Genomic DNA, 16,680 nt, shown 5'->3' on the forward strand with positions numbered 1-16,680 from the left:
TTAACACTGTCAGGTTGCCTTTCTTGGGAGGTTCCTAGGAGGTGATGCAACAAACTCAGACTCTGCAGGTGAAGAGTGACAGCCTTGTTATGGAGAATATATGGAAGAGGGAACCCCATTCCTCATCAGTTTCTAAAAGCTGCTGCATCTTCTCTGGGTGAAGTAACTAAGTGATGGAGATGGTCACCATCATGATCAAGTGCAATGGAAAATGCTTGAAAGGTGATCAGTGGAGAGCTCAGTGCACATCATTAGACATTTCAGAGGGACTGACTGTCTTGAAGGTGTCTCAAGGTGTCAGAATATTAGGTGGCTGGTTTGTTGTCTGTTTTTGGTTTGGAAATTTTCGTGTTGGTTGTAACTTACCTCAGGATGGCTTGTGTCCAAGTATCTGTGGTCCCTTGTGCATCAAGAATCTTATCATTTTGGTCTCATCCATCTCTGGTTGAGAAAGCCTTTGTATTTTAAAAACATATTTATTTTCAAATTTAATATTGAAAAAATCAGAATATGGATACAGGATGGAAAATAATTACCCAAAATTACCCAACCCCCAAGATGGTTATTATTATTACAATTTTGTCCTTGATTTCCTGACTTTTTTTTTTTACATAGCCTTATGCATATAAGTACGTATATTTATATGCATTGCCTTGTAAACTGTTTTCTCACTTGGGTATATATCAAGATGTATTTTTAGGTCAATAAATATAGATGGTCATCATATGGATGTGCTATAATCTAGTTAATTGATGGACATATTTATTGTTTCTCATTTCACAATTTTAGATAATACTGCTATGAACATCTTGGACAATAACTCCTTTTTCTGTATTATGATATTGGGCTTCTTTGAGAATTAAAGAGTCTAGCAAAGAAAATCACAATGAAGCATTGCATGTTATCAACAAAAGTTGGGTAATTTTATTTCAATGGGAAAATGTGCTTTAGAATAAACTAAAATGGAAAAGTTTTTTAAGATGAATGAACTTTTCAATCTTCAAGATTTAAAAGAATATTATAAAATGACAACTATCAGAACCATAGGTATTAACACTAAAGCAGAAAATTTCTTTATTATAAATATATAAAGGATTGGGGGTATAGCTCAGGAGTAGAACATTTGTCTAGCATGGGTGAGGTCCTGGTTTTACTCCCCAGAACTACAAAAAATATATACATGCACACATGAGAATTCTGAAAATAATTCAAAATTTTAAAAGACATTCAAAGTAAAAAAAATGAGTTGTAATATAATATATTTGAGACCATGGATAAAATTATTAAAAAGACATAAAATTGATCCATTTAAGCACTTTTTACATGTATCAAAAAAATTAAGCAGGGCATGATGGTGCACATCTGCAATACCAGTGATTCAGGAGGCTAAGACAGGAGGATTACTTTAAGGCCAGCCTCAGCAGCATAGTGACTCTCAGCAACTTTGTAAGACCCTGACTCAGAATAAAAAGTTAAAAATCTGAGTGGGGGATGAAGCCCAGTGGTAAAGTGCCACTGGGTTCAATACCTAATACCAAAACAAACAAACAAAAAACCCCCACAAAAGTCACAAGTTAGTTACAGGGGAAAAACTAAACTGCATATTTGTAGAAGTAACTAAATGAATACAAATCAACCTGGGGGGAAAATGGTAAAAATACAAACACAGCAAAGTAGTTGGACTATTTAGAAACAGGTATAAAAAGGTAGATTGGTAACTTGGTTTGTCTCCCTGGAAAATGAACTGGCTCCATATAATGAGAACTATACAGTGGTTCATCATTCTTGATATGCAGTCATATACTTTGCATTATACATCCTCAGGAAAAAAATATGAAAGGGGAAAAATTCTTGAAATATTTATAGCTACACATATTAAGTAATAAAAATTAAGTGAGAATATTTTTTTTTAATTTTTAACATTTTAATGTAGTATCAAAAGTCTTAATATGCAGTATCTCATTTAATCCTTAACAAGGAATTGTAACTCAGATCAGAGACCTGAGCCTGGATAACTATGAGTTCTGTCTAGGCAGGAGGAAGACCTGGACATAAACCCACCTGGATCTTCTAGCGTCCAGGTGTGAGCTCATCCACATCCCTGATTCTGAGCAGTCGTTTTCAGATCTGTAAATGGATCACAAAGCCCAGCCTCCCTAACTTCCAGGTTTTGTGCAAGAGAGAGAGAGAGAGAGAGAGAGAGAGAATACATGTGAAAGTATAGCTTCTACTATGGACTTGATAGGGCAATAGTGAGGTTGCTTCTTTCTGAAAATGGACCTTGAAATGATGAGGATGGGGATGGGGAAGATGGAACACTTTTTTTTTTTTTTTTTCTAAACGGGTTTCATTCACTTTATTATCATTATTTTTGTATAAAAACCCTGTGTTGGGGCTGGGGATGTGGCTCAAGCGGCAGCGCGCTCGACTGGCATGCATGTGGCCCGGGTTCGATCCTCAGCACCACATACAAACAAAGATGTTGTGTCTGCCGAAAACTAAAAAATAAATATTAAAAATTCTCTCTCTTTAAAAAAAAAAAAAAAAAAACAACCCTGTGTTGTAGCCACAGCTGGAGCCTGGGTCCTCTATACAGAGACTTAGGTGTGGGTTTTCACAAGATGGTCAGTGAATTCCTGATAGGGAGACTTGGTGAGCACAGTCTCTTTCCAGAGATCGGGGGTCAAATAGCTGTCTGTCTTGGAGATGGCATCAGAGGTGGCCTTGGCAGAGGTGCCAAGGTGGCAGTGCAGCCCCTGGCAGAAGTGTAGCAGTCATCAGTACCAGCCATCGGCAGCAGCTTCTTGGGCACAGGAGCTGAGACAATGCCAGTGCCTCTGGGGGCAGGGTTGAGCTGTACCAGCACAGAACCCCAACGTCCTGTCACCATGTAAGGGACAGTGTGGGGCTTGCCAATCTTGATCCCCCAGTAGCCTCTCTGCACAGGAACAATGGAGAGCTTGGCCAGGATGATGGCCCCTCGGATAGCCGTGGCTACCTCCTTGGAGCACTTTACTCCCAGTCCACCGTGACCCTTGTAGTCCCCATTAGGTACAAATGCCTTGACCCTGGTCCGCAGGCCAGCAGCAGAGCCTGTTTCTGTACAGGCAGGATCTTCAAAACCTCATCCTGGAGTGATGCCTCCAGGAAAAGGTCAATGCTCTCAGACTCCTTGATGGGCAAGGAGACGACATAGATCTCCTCCAGGGACTTGATCTTCATGTCCTTGACCAGGTGGCCCAGCTTAGTGACCGGGATCCACTCCTTGTCTTCAGCCTCACCTCCACGAGCCCTGAGACCATGGCCCCAGCCCTGACCACTGCCTCGGAGACCTGCTGAAGCCTGCTGTGGCCACCCATTGGGGGGGTGGCGCAGGGCCTCGGGGCGGGGACCTCCGAGACCTCCCGCTGCACAGGCACGATCTGCCATTTGGTGTTTTCCCAGAGAAGAAGAAGATGGAACACTTTTAATCAGCAAGGGAACATTGAAACAGTGCAGCAGCTGCGAGGCCCAAGTTCAAAGAGGGCAAAGTGGCTCTAATTAGAAAAGTAACGTGGGGTTTGTTTGCATCGTGAGGGAAGTGGCAGGGTACAGAGGGAATTCAAATGCACTGGTTCATTTTTACTAAAGATATGCACGACCCAAAAACAAAAGCGGAAAAATTCTTTGCACGTTGGAAAACTCACCCTGACGTGTGCTTCCCAGCTTCCTCATTCCCTCGGGGCTCTCTCTTTCAGGATGGGCTTAACTGTGATGTGACTTGGAGTCGTCTGTGAGCATGTCCCGTCCCACCCCAAAGCCATCTGAAGTCTTTCACCCAGATTGTTCTTTTCAAGTAAAGGCTAAGGCTCTCTGCCATGACCCAGGGCGCCTCACCCTGAGTTCCAGAAGCTGCTTTGGCACTTGGGAGCCGAGGGTGGATCCAGCAGAGAAACTTACTGAAACCCTGGGCTTGGTGACATGGCCCAGACACTACTGACCTGGGTCAAAGGCCATTCTCCTTCCTGGTAACAAAGTGTTCATGATTCCAAGACATGAACAAGGGCAGTAAGTTTGGGGTTAGAAAGAGGAGGCTTCAAACTGGTGCACGTCAGCGTGGGTACTTCCTGGCTGGACTTAAGTCATCAGAGCAGCAATGACAGTGACATCATATGTGTGTATATCTGTGGGGTGTATGCACGTGTGAGAGAAAGATTCACCCCCCCATACAAAGTCCTGTCCACTGACTGATTTGATCATGAGCCCACCTCCCCAGACTTCCCTTAGAGAGAACCCAAGTCCCCAGAACCCTTCTAAATCTGGATGATTTAGACCTAAATTACTATTATTTCTCCAGACTAAATGCCATCTGGTACTTTTAGATTCTACATCCCACTGTGTGTCTGGTATTTTCTTTGCCATTTTATTCAAATAATTATCTTGTTTAATCCTTTCAGCAATCCCATGAGGAAAGTATTTTTATTCTTATTTTTCAGAGAAAGAAATGGGGATCAGGGATGTTAATCTGGTCAATCAAGTGCCTCAGGAGGCTGTGAAGTGGGCACAAATCTAAATTTGCAAGACTCCAAAACCACTCTTGCCATTCCTGTGCATGTGGTGGAGGAGTGACCTGGCAGAAAGTAGGGATTTTTGCAAGGTTTTTCTTGGGGACCCAGCATAGAAGAAAGCCGCTAGCGTTGTAGTTTCTGGGCTACTTTCTGCTGAGTGTGTGTGGGTCAAGGTGCTAAGGATGTCTGGGTGCTCCTAGGACCACGCAGAGAGGCAGGCATTTTTTCCTTCAACATGTGTTTTATTTTTTGTAGAGGATCTTTTTTTCTGACAGCCACTTTCATTCCAAAGCTTAGAACACCATATGCATTTTAGAGGAGTGTAAGGCTTTCAGCAAGGACAAGTTTTTGGCTGCCCTGCCCCCTTTGCAGTTCAAATATCATTTAAAACATCTGCTTTTATTTTATTAGTTTGCCTTTTGCAAAACATCAAGGGTGATTTTGAAATAAATAAGAAGCAAAATATCTTGCTGAACCAAAAGACCCCAGTACCTGGTGACCTAAAAATATTTATTTGTTTAAATATTGCTGCGGCGATAGAAATTTGTATAAAAACCCATGATGAAGACGCAACGATTATACAGTATTAGAGTAGTTCCTTTTGGTGAATTGTGAACTATTTTTAAAAAACAAAAAGCTTGTTAGGGGGCTGGGGTTGTGGCTCAGTGGTAAGCGCTTGCCTAGCTCCTGCAAGGCCCTGGGTTTGGTCCTCAGCATCACATAAAAATAAATAAATAAATAAAGGTATTGTGTCCAACTACAACTAAAAAATAAATAAGTATGTAAAAAAAAAAGCTTGTTAGGATGGCATTTAATAAAATCATAACAGAGTTCACAGATTAGCAGAGCCTGGGTTTATTCTGGATCACTGCTTGTCTGGAGAAAAGAAAAACTGTCAAAAGAGAGGAAGAGGAACCCAATCTCTGTAAACAAATTAAACATTGATGGGGTTCACATCACAGGTGGGCAGTAGCAGTAGTCTTTTAGTCTAATATACCGAGTTTGGGATCCGAGTCTCTTTCTATAAATGTAACCATCTGAACCAGTTAATTCTACTATTTGAAATACTATTATGGGTTTTTGTTTGCTTGTTTGCTTACTTCTTTTGGGGGGGACAGTACTTGGGATTGAATTCAGGGGCACTCAATCACTGAACCACACCTCCAGCCTTATCTTTTATTTTATTTAAAGACAGGGTCTCACCGAGTTACTTAGTACCTTGATTATACTAAGGCTGTTGATCCTCCTGGGCCTCTCCCTGGCTCCACATCTCATTTTAGCCTTCCAGGGTGCTGGGATTACAGGCCTGTGTCACCTCACCCAACAGCTTACTTTTATAATGGCTCTTTGTATGAATGTGGTAAAATTTATACACTACAAAATACACACCTTAAGCATACCTGAAGGGGTTCTAACAAATGCTAATGCCCCTGTGCCTCAACTCCTTATCAAAACATAAAACTTGATGTAACTGCTGTTCTGTCTTGGATTAGTTTTCCCTGTTTTGGAACTTGAGGTGAATGGAATCATGCATATGAAGTTTTTCTGTAAAGTTTTATTGGCTCAGCATAATGTTTTCCATTCATTATCATTCCTGTTGTCTGTATCAGCAGTCCATTCCTTTTGATTGAAAAATACTATTCCACTCTGCATCTTTTTAAATTTGAGGTTGAGTTTTGCTTTTTATATTTTGGGGAAGTTATGGAGTATCTGTTTTTTTTATTGCTGGGCAATTGACCATTTCCAGTCTTTAGTCTGGAATATTCTTGCACAAGTCTTTTTATGGAAATGTATTTTCCTTTCTCTTGATTAGATAATCATAGGGGAGGTAAATGTTTTGTTCTGAAAGAAACTGTCAGGTGTAGTTACAGAATGTTGTACCCCTTATATACCTCTACCATCAATATATGAGGACATGCCCTTGCTGCCATTAAGTGTTATCAGTGGCATCTCATTTTAGTTTTCATTTGCCTTTCTCTGATGACCAATGACATGGAGCATTTCATGCATGCTTACTAGCCAAGTGTTTACTAGTCAAGATATTAACATTTAGCTTTCCTCTTTTTTCTATTTCCTTATGCCATTTTTCCTAATACCATTAAATTCAAGAACATTTAATCTGAATATCAGGTCCAAAAGTCAGTTCATTTGTTCATTCATTGATTTAGTAAATGTTTATTGAGCTCCTACTATATGCCAGGGGCAACCATAGGAGCTGGGGATGTAGTACTGAATAAAGCTGAGTCCCCGCATCATTTGGATAGAAGAGAAGATGATCAAATACTCAGCCCTACTCCTTAGGGGAGGCGGAAGCTTACACACACAAACACACACACACACACACACACACACACACACAGAGACACATATACTATAGAAAGATCTATAAAGAACATCTGCAAGTGAGTAATAAAGACGATCCAATTTTTTTAATTTTTTTTTTTTTTACTGGGGATTGAGCTCAGGTGTGCTTAACCCCCGAGCCACATCCCCAGTCCATTTTTATATTTTATTTAGAGACAGGGTCTTGCTAAATTCCTGAGGCTGGCTTTGGACTTTTAATCCTCCTGTCTCACCCGACCAAGCTTCTGGGATGATGGGTGTGCTCCATCACGCCCAACTGACAACCCCTTTTTTACACACAGGGAAAGAATTGAACAATCATTTCACGTGGAAAGACCTCTGACCTCAAATCAGAGTTTAGAATCAGGATCAGATAGTCTGTTCCCTCAGTAGGCTGATTTTTAGCCCAATCAAAACATTTGGTGTTTGAATTTCCCCCAAATCTCATAACTGGTACATTTGAATTTCTGCTGGGGTTTTGAAACACTTGTACGTAGATCCAGGGGAGAGTGGAAGCAAAGTTTAGTTCTTGTGAGAAAGTAGCCCTGTGTGCTCAGGGACTAACCTCTGACCTGCTCACTGCTGTCTGGGGCTGACGTTAACCCTGAGCCTCTCCCTGGCTCCACAGACAAGGCTCCACCAGCCACCCCAGCATGCCCCCAGCTGGAGTGTTCGGGATGTTCTCCACTCAAACTGATTGGATTTGGGGAGAGTAGGCATCTATAGAAACAAAGACATATCCCTAGCCACCACTCCAGGTGCATAACTAAAATGCCATGGAATCACAGTCCCTGTGATGTCTCCTCACCTCCCTGGGGACAACTGTTATTTAGCATCAGAACAGCCTAATTTGAATTATATTCTGAAGAGATTGTGATGGATATCGTGAGAAATACCAGGTGCCCAAGAAATCAAACGTGCCGGAAAGTTGAGTGAACAAGGCAAACTTACTACTGCCTGAAGGGCTTGCTAGGGAACCTGGCTGCTAGGTGGCCCTGCTGGCTTTTATCCCTAAGTCAGGCTGCCCTTTGCCTGGGTGTGAGGAGTTCGGGGTTACCATCTATGCGATTGGCTAAGTTTAAAATTCGGGCAGACAAAGGGAAGGGCTATCAGTAAAATGACTATCATTGGATCCAACTAAGGCTGAATACTGTATTCTGAAAATGGGCCACTGGGCTTTCTATTTCTCACTATTCTAAAGGTAGTGTTGGTTTGCAAATTGATAGAATTAATAATGGTAACTCTGTTTCCAGATATAAAAGAAAGATAAGGTTGGCGAAGTCTATGAATGTAATCTGTTATTATACTATAATTTTATTAGTTATTTATCAGGTTGTGTTGCATGAACCAATGAAATATTATCCACTAATTTAAGATTAATATTTAAAAATAAATTTAAAAAAATCATTATTTTCAGGAAACCAAATTCTTATGAATTACATTAACAGAAAAGAACAGATAAAGAAATTATGTGTGTATACTCACAACTATGAAAAATATATATATGTGGCAAATGTCTCAGGGTAATCTGCAGAAATGGAAAAAAAATATGAGGAAGGACAAGGGTGAGTCTTTTTCAAAAAATGTTTTGTAGACATTACGTATACCGGTTTTGAATTAAAATTTTAAATGGATATTTATTGTTCTGGTGAAGAATATGTATTTTATTAATCCAGTTTTGTGCTTGACCTTGTCTTGTTTTGTAGGAAAACCAACAGAAATCTACCAATGTAGTGTATCAGGCCCACCATGTCAGCAGGAATAAGAGAGGACAGGTGGTTGGAACAAGGGGTGGATTCCGAGGATGTACCGTGTGGCTAACAGGTATGGACATTTATATCATGTGTGTGTGTGTATATTGGGGATTGAACTCAGGGGCACTTAACCACTGAGCCACACCCCCAGCCCTTTTTGTATTTTATTTAGAGTCAGGGTCTCACTAAATTGCTGAGGTTGGCTTTGAACTTGCAATCCTCTAGCCTCAGCCTCCTGAGCTGCTGGGATTACAGGTGAGTGCCACTGCCTAGCTATATAGATACATTTTTGAAATTGAAATGTGGCACACACTTTTAAGGAAATTAGTGTAACATCTTGCACTCCGTACTTGCTTATTTTTAACCTAACAAAGAGGCTGAGAGCTGTAGTAGAGAGCCTGGGTGTTACTCCTAATTCTCTCATCAGTGAAAAGAGAATCAAGGCCTGACTCTAGAAATAACATCTGATCCAGAAGTGGAAAGTCTTAAGTTGTCAGTTTTCTGACAGGACAGGGTGGGACAAGTGGATTATGACACCCTTGCTCAACTCCAAGAAATTCAATACTCCTCACGTTCATCCCAGCATTGGCTGGCAATTATGAATGGGGCTTTTCTAACTTGACACCAAGGATTTGCTGGCCCATCAGGCATGGGATGATTAGAGATAGTCTTTTTGTTTTCTGATGTTCTGATATTTGAGGGGACTGTTTCACTTAAGCAAACAAGCGAGCAAATGTAAGGACACTAGATTTCCACCAGCTGAGGAGTGCCCTTTGTCTGTGGAAACAAAGGAAATCACTAGCTCCCACCCAGGTGACCCAGTGGATCTTCCTTTTCTCATGTTTTTATAGTCACAGAATGCCAACGCTAAGGATCAGTGACAGAATTGGACTCAGGACCTAAGACTCCCAAGACCCTCATACTTTGAGTACAACAGAGAGAATTGTTGCCTAGAACTGAGGCTTTTTTTCTTTTTTCTTTTTTCTTGATCCTGGGGATTGAACTCAGCCGTGTTCTATCACCAAGCCATATTCCCAGACCTTTTTATTTTGAAACAAGATCACCCTAAATTGCTAAAGCTGGCCTCAAACTTGCAATCCTCTTGCCTCGGCCTCTGGAGTCCCTGGGATTATATCATGCACAGCCACACACAGTGGGAGACGAGTTTTAAGTAGCCTGGACTCAAGAGGAAAAAAAAAATCATTTCATACACATAACTTTTCAGTAAATGTTTTACAGAATGGGATTATGAGTGTGCTCATAATCATCCCAGATGTAACTGCTGTTCTGTCTTAGATTAGTTTTATAATCCATAAATTCTCCCAACCTCCATAAGACAGATAACTAATCTTTCTCCTCCTCCTCCTCCTCCTCCTCCTCCTCCTCCTCCTCCTCCTCCTCCTCCTCCTCCTTCTTTTTCAGGTAACTACTCTTTATTCTCACTTTACAAACAAGGAAATTGAGGCTTAGAGAAATTCACTGGCTAATGCAGGTTGAGTGAGAGTTGCAACTGTATTCTAAAGAATCTGGAGGGCAGGGACCTGCCTTACATCTTTTTTTTGTTGTTGTTGTTGTTTGGTTGGTTGTTTTTTGCTATTCTAGTCATTTCCCTTTCCTCTCCAAACCAGCCTTGTTCTTCTAATCTTTTTCACTTTTTTATATCCTGGTACCTTTGGTGTCCTGGCTTCTTCATTCCTGTGCTCTGCATGGAAGCAGCTTCCCCAGCCTCTAGCCTAAGGAAGGACAGTGGGCAGGGGGGCTTGCTCCATGCAGGTGCTCAGAGCTCCCCTTCATGGACCCTGTGCTGCCTCCTCAACTCCCTCCGGAGACACCACTTGTAGCAGTAGATACAGTTGTGGAAACAACCTTTGTGTTTTTGTGTTGAAACATCCACATAAAGCCCACTCCTCTAATGTGACATTCCCTTGAAAAGAAAAAAATTTTTTAAAGGTAGGAGAGGGGAAAAGCATTAAAAGGATAATATTTTCTCTTTCTTATTTTACTCTTTAGGAAAATCATGCAGGTATGTACAACTATAATGCACCAACAAAAAAAAAAAAAAGTGGGAAATAAAATGGACCAAAAACATAAAAATAAGAATAAATTAAAAATCACACTGGGCACAGTGGCAGATGCCTGTAATCCCAGCCACTCCAGAGACTGAAGCAGGAGGATCACAAGTTTGAGGCCCTCCTCAGCCATTTAGTGAGACCCTCAGTAACTTAGCAAGACCCTGTCTCAAAAACTAAAAAGGGTTGGGGATATAGCTCAGTGGTAAAGCAACTCTGGGTTCAGTACAAAAAAAAAAAAAAAAAATCACCTTTTCCTAGCTTGTTTTTTTATTCTTATGTTTCAGAAGTAGGATATTGACCAGGCAGACCAGAAGAAACCATATACTTCAAATCCAGAAATTCAGATTTGAACTCTCACTCAACCTACATTAGCCAGTTAAATTTCTCTAAGCCTCAATTTCCTTGTTTGTAAAGTGAGAATAAAGATTAGTTACCTGGAAAAAAAAAAAAAAAAAGATTAGTTATCTATCTATGGAGGTTTGGGAGAACTATATGAAATGAGGTATCACTGCACTTAGCGTAGTGCCTGACCCTGCTAAAGCTCTTAGTATATAGTGTTTCCCAGTATATTAAAAATAAATAGAGCAACAGTCTAGTTAAATACAGTTATTGTGAGTTAGCTCTTTGTTTTCTGAGAGCTGAAGAAGAATGGAAGGAAATCTATTTCTCTCATTTTTCTGATATGAAAGAACATACAAGATATTCAAGATTCCCTTTTCTCCTACCCCATAACCCTGCATCGATTCTAAGCATTTATCATCTAAGCGTTTATTTGAAACCCAGTAACATAATTGTAGAGAACACATTCAACAATGATTTAGCAAAGATTGACAACACATTCTTCATGTAGCTCTTTTTTCTAATGATCCTCTGTGAAGCCAACAGCATGACTTCGAAACATAAGAAAATATCTGAAAACAGTTTATTTATCTTTTGTAGATTATCTTTTGTTTTTCCCTTGAAGTTTCCCTTCCTCTTAGACCTTCGTCCTTGCCTTGCTCTCGTTTTTTCTGCCTTTTGCTCTTTCCTGCTGCTGTCTTCTCTGTATCAACCTCTTGCCCTTTTCTTCTTCCCTCTCAACGTTTCCTTTTCCACGCTGGGCGTCGTCTGACAGTGGCTTAGCACCATGGAATATTCTTCAGGTTCTAAGATCTTTAGGACAAGTGAATTTTTAGAGTGCAGGGTGGTTCAGATTGCGTTTTCCTCTTAATCCCTATGTTCTCCCTTATCTGGAAATTATAAAATCATTGTGCTTTGACAGCGTGATGGAAGGCCCCTGGTAACTCTATTGTCACATAAAGACCCTACAAAGCTTTAAATCTCTGATTATAAATATTCCTAAGAGCTCTAAATCCTTCTGCAGCCTAGCTCAAGGTGACTCTCCATTTTTGTGTTTTGAGAATCATTTTGGAAAAATCTGGAAGCATATGGGCTCTTATGTCAGATGGATATTCAGTGACATTTGCAAGGGAGGTGGGCCTGCCATTCTCTAGTGGCTGTCTGTCCCCCTCCTCTCTACTAATTGCTCCCATATGAGGGAAGATAAGACCACTGCGTAGTATCTTCCACTTTTCAAAAGAATCCAGAATCTGGGTTTATATGCACAATATTCTAATCTTGAAAACAGGATTAGAAAATCCTGTTTTTCCTGTAGGCAAAAGAACACACCAAGGATCGTATGTAGCCCTCAGGTCTCTATTTTATAAACCCCACTTTCTATGAAATCCTAATTCTAATAGTGGACAAAGAGTTATTTCAAATTTTGAGATAAATGCAAGTACTTGGCTTTTAATAAACTATACTCTTTTTAGATTTTAATCATTTTAATTTAAGATCAATCAAATATTGTAACAAGGGTTTTAGGTACATATAAAAGTGCCAGATTAGGGGGCTGGGATATAGCTCAGTTGGTAGAGTGCTTTCCTCTCATAGATAAGGCCCTGGGTTCAATCCCCAGCACCACAAAAAAACAAAAAAGTCAGGTTGGTTCAGAAGTTATCATCTTTAACAATCCAGGAAAACACTAGTCTGTCTTGCTTATTCTGGTGAAAGGTCTCTCTGGTGCTGGAAAAACAACAATAAGTTTCGCTCTGGAAGAGTACCTCGTCTCCCATGCTATCCCGTGCTATTCCCTGGATGGGGACAATGTCCGTCATGGCCTTAACAAGAACCTGGGGTTCTCGCCTGGGGACCGAGAAGAAAACATCCGCCGGATTGCTGAGGTGGCTAAGCTGTTTGCTGATGCTGGTCTGGTCTGCATTACCAGCTTCATCTCTCCATTTGCAAAGGTAAAAAGATTCAGGTCTGGGCACAACTCTCACACACAGTCTGAGGGCTCTCCAACTGCTGAGGACAGGAGTTTGGTGGAGGGGAAGGGAGAGTCAAATGTTTTATTTTCAACTTACCCACCATTTCTTCCTCTCCCCCCATGCTCCCTCATTTCCTCTATTTACAATTGCTTATATAAAGAGAGTTCTTTCATTTCCAGATGCCAAGGCCCCAGTTGAACTCTCTCATGTTCACAATTATAAAGGACATTGGTCAGAGTTGACAGGAAGAGAAAGTTAAACAATCAGAACTCTTAAGACTCTGTAATTTCAGTTGTTAGAAAAAAATGTTTAGCTTGCGAAAGAAAAGAACAGCTCACTACAAAGCTTCAGATTGTGTGTGTTTGATGTGCACATTGCTGAGGTGGAGTGTCACTCTTCATGTTTTAAAACTAGAAATTCCTAGGAGCAAAGGATAATGTGCTAATACTGCCAGTGCCTTCTTGCTAAGAGGGGCTGTTCTGCTCTGAAATTTCTTGAGAGAGCTGTGTTTACCAGAGTGACATTTCTGGACTCTCTAAAGGACTCCGTAGCCTAGTGTTATCTCAAGGCTACCAAATGCCAGAGCATTCATTTTGTTTTGTGACAAAGAATTTCATTGTGAAATTTTATCTTAATTCATTTTCTGTTGTAACAAAATACTGCAGATTGGGTATTTTATAAAGGGTAGAGGTTTGTTTGGCTCATTATTTAGGAGGCTAAGAAGGTCTAGAACATGGCACCAGCATCTGCTCAGCATCTGGTTAGGGTCTTCTGGCTGCATCATAACATGGTGGAGGGCTATTACATGGCGGTGAGACAGAACATGTGTGCCATGTAGTCCCATTGTGGGGGCTCTTTCCTGATGACCTTATCTCAAGAGCTTACTCCTAAAGGCTCCGCATCCAAATATCATCAATGTATGAATTTAGGGATTCAGTTTCCAACATAAAATTTGGGGCATGTGTACAAACCATAACAAACCTCTTTTTCCATTCTTAAATGTTCTGTTTTTCAGGATCGTGAGAATGCCCGTAAAATCCACGAATCAGCAGGACTGCCATTCTTTGAGATATTTGTAGATGCACCTCTAAATATTTGTGAAAGCAGAGATGTAAAAGGCCTCTACAAACGGGCTCGAGCTGGGGAGATTAAAGGTATGAGAACCAGCTGGGTGCGATGGTGCACACCTGTAATCCCAGAGAGTCAGGAGGCTGAGGCAGGAGGATCTGGAGTTCAAAGCCAGTCTCAGCCACTTAGTGAGGCCCTAAGCAACTTAGAGAGACCCTGTCTCAAAATTAAAAGGGCTGAGGGTGTGGCACAGTGATTAAGTACCCCTGAATTAAATTCTTAGTACCAAAAAAAAAAAAAGTATGAGAACCAGCCAGAGGCTCCATTGCCAATTATTTAGCCTATCAATCCTCTGATTATATCCTCAGGAATCTGTCTGAAGTTTCAAACTAATTTCCAAAATTTCATATAACACACAACTTTTTATCAAATCATAATATATTGAATATGTCCATAGGCTTATTAAAATGTGGAGTTTTTTCTTTCAATAACTCTCATCTAATTGTGAAAGCAATCAGGTTCAGAGAAATAAAATGGATATACGTATGTGAGGGGGGTATTTCAGAGTTTTCCCTTCTTTTTCTGTTTTCAATTCTAGCCCAGTGTGGTGATACATGCCTGTAATCCAATGACTCAGGAGGCAGAAGTATTACAAGTTGAAGGCTAGCCTCAGCAAACTTACAACACACTGCCTCAAAATACAAATTTAAAAGGACTCAGGATGTGGCTCAATAGTTATGCAACCTTGGGTTCAATATCCAGTACTAAAAAAAAAAAAAAAAAAAGGAAAAATAACAATTCTAATTACCTGTAGATGGCTTGGACTTTGCTAGATATTATTCATAATTTGGGGCTTTCCATATTGAAAACACAGCTGTATATTTTCTTACCTATGGCAAGAGGTCAAGGATGGCAGTTTGACCTTCTCTGTTATAATCCAAACTCTCAGTTTAACATATTATTCCAACAGGGGTTATGCCTTAATGATTAAAAAATAATTATTCCATTGGGACAGATATGATTTCCCCCTTATGTCTTGCAGGATTTACAGGTATCGATTCTGATTATGAGAAGCCCGAAACTCCTGAGTGTGTGCTTAAAACCAATTTGTCTTCAGTGAGCGACTGTGTCCAGCAGGTGGTGGAACTTCTACAAGAACAGGTGGGCACATGGTTCTCTCTTTCTTTTTTTTTTTTAAATTTAGTTAAGTCATGAAAGACAATTTAGGCCTCTTTCCTAAAGCACTCTTTTCTGTTGTTTTCATTGGAAATTGTTGCTGATTCCGTTTCATTTCAGAACATCGTACCCCATGCCACAATCAGAGGCATCCATGAACTCTTTGTGCCAGAAAACAAACTCGATCAGGTCCGGGCGGAGGCTGAGAATCTCCCTTCGTTATCGATCACCAAGGTAAGGGGTACAGACTGGCCAAAGGAGAATTAGGCTTAATATCTGTCATTATAATTCATTTATAATTACTCTTGTTAAAAAGGAAAGTATGAGTAAGGGACACTTCATTTTTGTCATTTTTCCCCCTCTTCTCTGAGCAAATCTTTCCCAAGACTTGCCACAGGCAGCTGATCAGAGCTATGTATGGGGCAGGCTGGGAAAGTGCCAGCTATATTTGCCTGGGACAGTTTTACACAGCTGTGATTTACCTTCAGTCATTTTCAAGGGCAGGCATCCCATAACTACTTGTTAGCAGTGGCTAAGGAAACAGCCTGGAAAGCAAGTGCTTTATGGGCAACTGAGAAGGAGTTTGAAGAAAATGGAAAGTAGCCCTGATATCCAGTGATGGGAATGTTCTAGGCTTTTCTACTCTGAAATTGCAGTGCTCCTTCATTGGGGACATTGCAGCCGGAGGGGAGGATTTTACTACCTGGAGGATATGTGGTGCAGTCTCAGCAATTGCCCCACACAGGGCCTGCTTGTGGTCAGTTTTAGTTGGTCCACACAAGGTGATCAAATCCTCATGGGGACCTATTTATTACCTATTAAAACTTTGGAGTTTCATAAGGGACAAGGTGAATGGGGAACTTGCTCATGAAGACTTTTTAGAGTATTCTAAAAAGTCATGACCAATTTATAAATAAAACCCCAGCTCTGTGAAACAGATCCTGAGCATCAAGAGCACCAAGCAGGGCAGAAAACACATGATGGCAACTGGGATGTGGTATGATAGTTCCAAACAGAGCAATCTGTGAGGCGGAGAACTTCAACTTCCGATTGATTCTTTCAGTCATGGGGAAGATAGGAAAGGTTTTAGAGCCATGACCCATGGGCCGGGTTTTAAACGATGAATAGGAGTTGAAAGTGGAGAAGAGGATGGGTAAAACCCAGGCTTGAAACCACTTATGTGTTTAGACCACGTACACGTTGTCTGGAATTGTTGACCAGTAGTCCCCAGCTGGAGTGGAAGGAGGCAGAAGTCCCTCCGTGAGTCCTAGGGGCCAGAAGGGCTTTCATTATCATGCTAGTAACTTTGGACTTTATCTTAGACTCAATAGTTTGCTCAATTCAATCAAATGACCAATAAGTACATGTGGTAAAAAAAAACATTCAGCCAAACCAGGATTTTTTGTGGAGA

The 16,680-nt window shown here is 40.8% G+C and overlaps 1 protein-coding gene and 1 pseudogene across 1 annotated transcript in view; one reads left to right on the forward strand and one right to left on the reverse strand.

Moving 5' to 3' along the window:
• The window catches only part of Papss2 (3'-phosphoadenosine 5'-phosphosulfate synthase 2), an 82,049-nt gene that overhangs the window by 38,660 nt on the left and 26,709 nt on the right, over positions 1-16,680 (forward strand). The window contains exons 2-6 of the mRNA XM_076835285.1: positions 8,597-8,714; positions 12,769-13,004; positions 14,041-14,179; positions 15,136-15,254; positions 15,390-15,503. Coding sequence (XP_076691400.1) covers positions 8,597-8,714; positions 12,769-13,004; positions 14,041-14,179; positions 15,136-15,254; positions 15,390-15,503 — 726 coding nt within the window. The remainder of the gene's footprint in view (positions 1-8,596; positions 8,715-12,768; positions 13,005-14,040; positions 14,180-15,135; positions 15,255-15,389; positions 15,504-16,680) is intronic.
• On the reverse strand, positions 1,633-3,429 carry LOC143381486 (small ribosomal subunit protein uS5 pseudogene; annotated as a pseudogene).

This window comes from Callospermophilus lateralis, chromosome 15 (assembly GCF_048772815.1).
Source record: "Callospermophilus lateralis isolate mCalLat2 chromosome 15, mCalLat2.hap1, whole genome shotgun sequence".
NCBI classification, from domain to species: Eukaryota; Metazoa; Chordata; class Mammalia; order Rodentia; family Sciuridae; genus Callospermophilus; species Callospermophilus lateralis.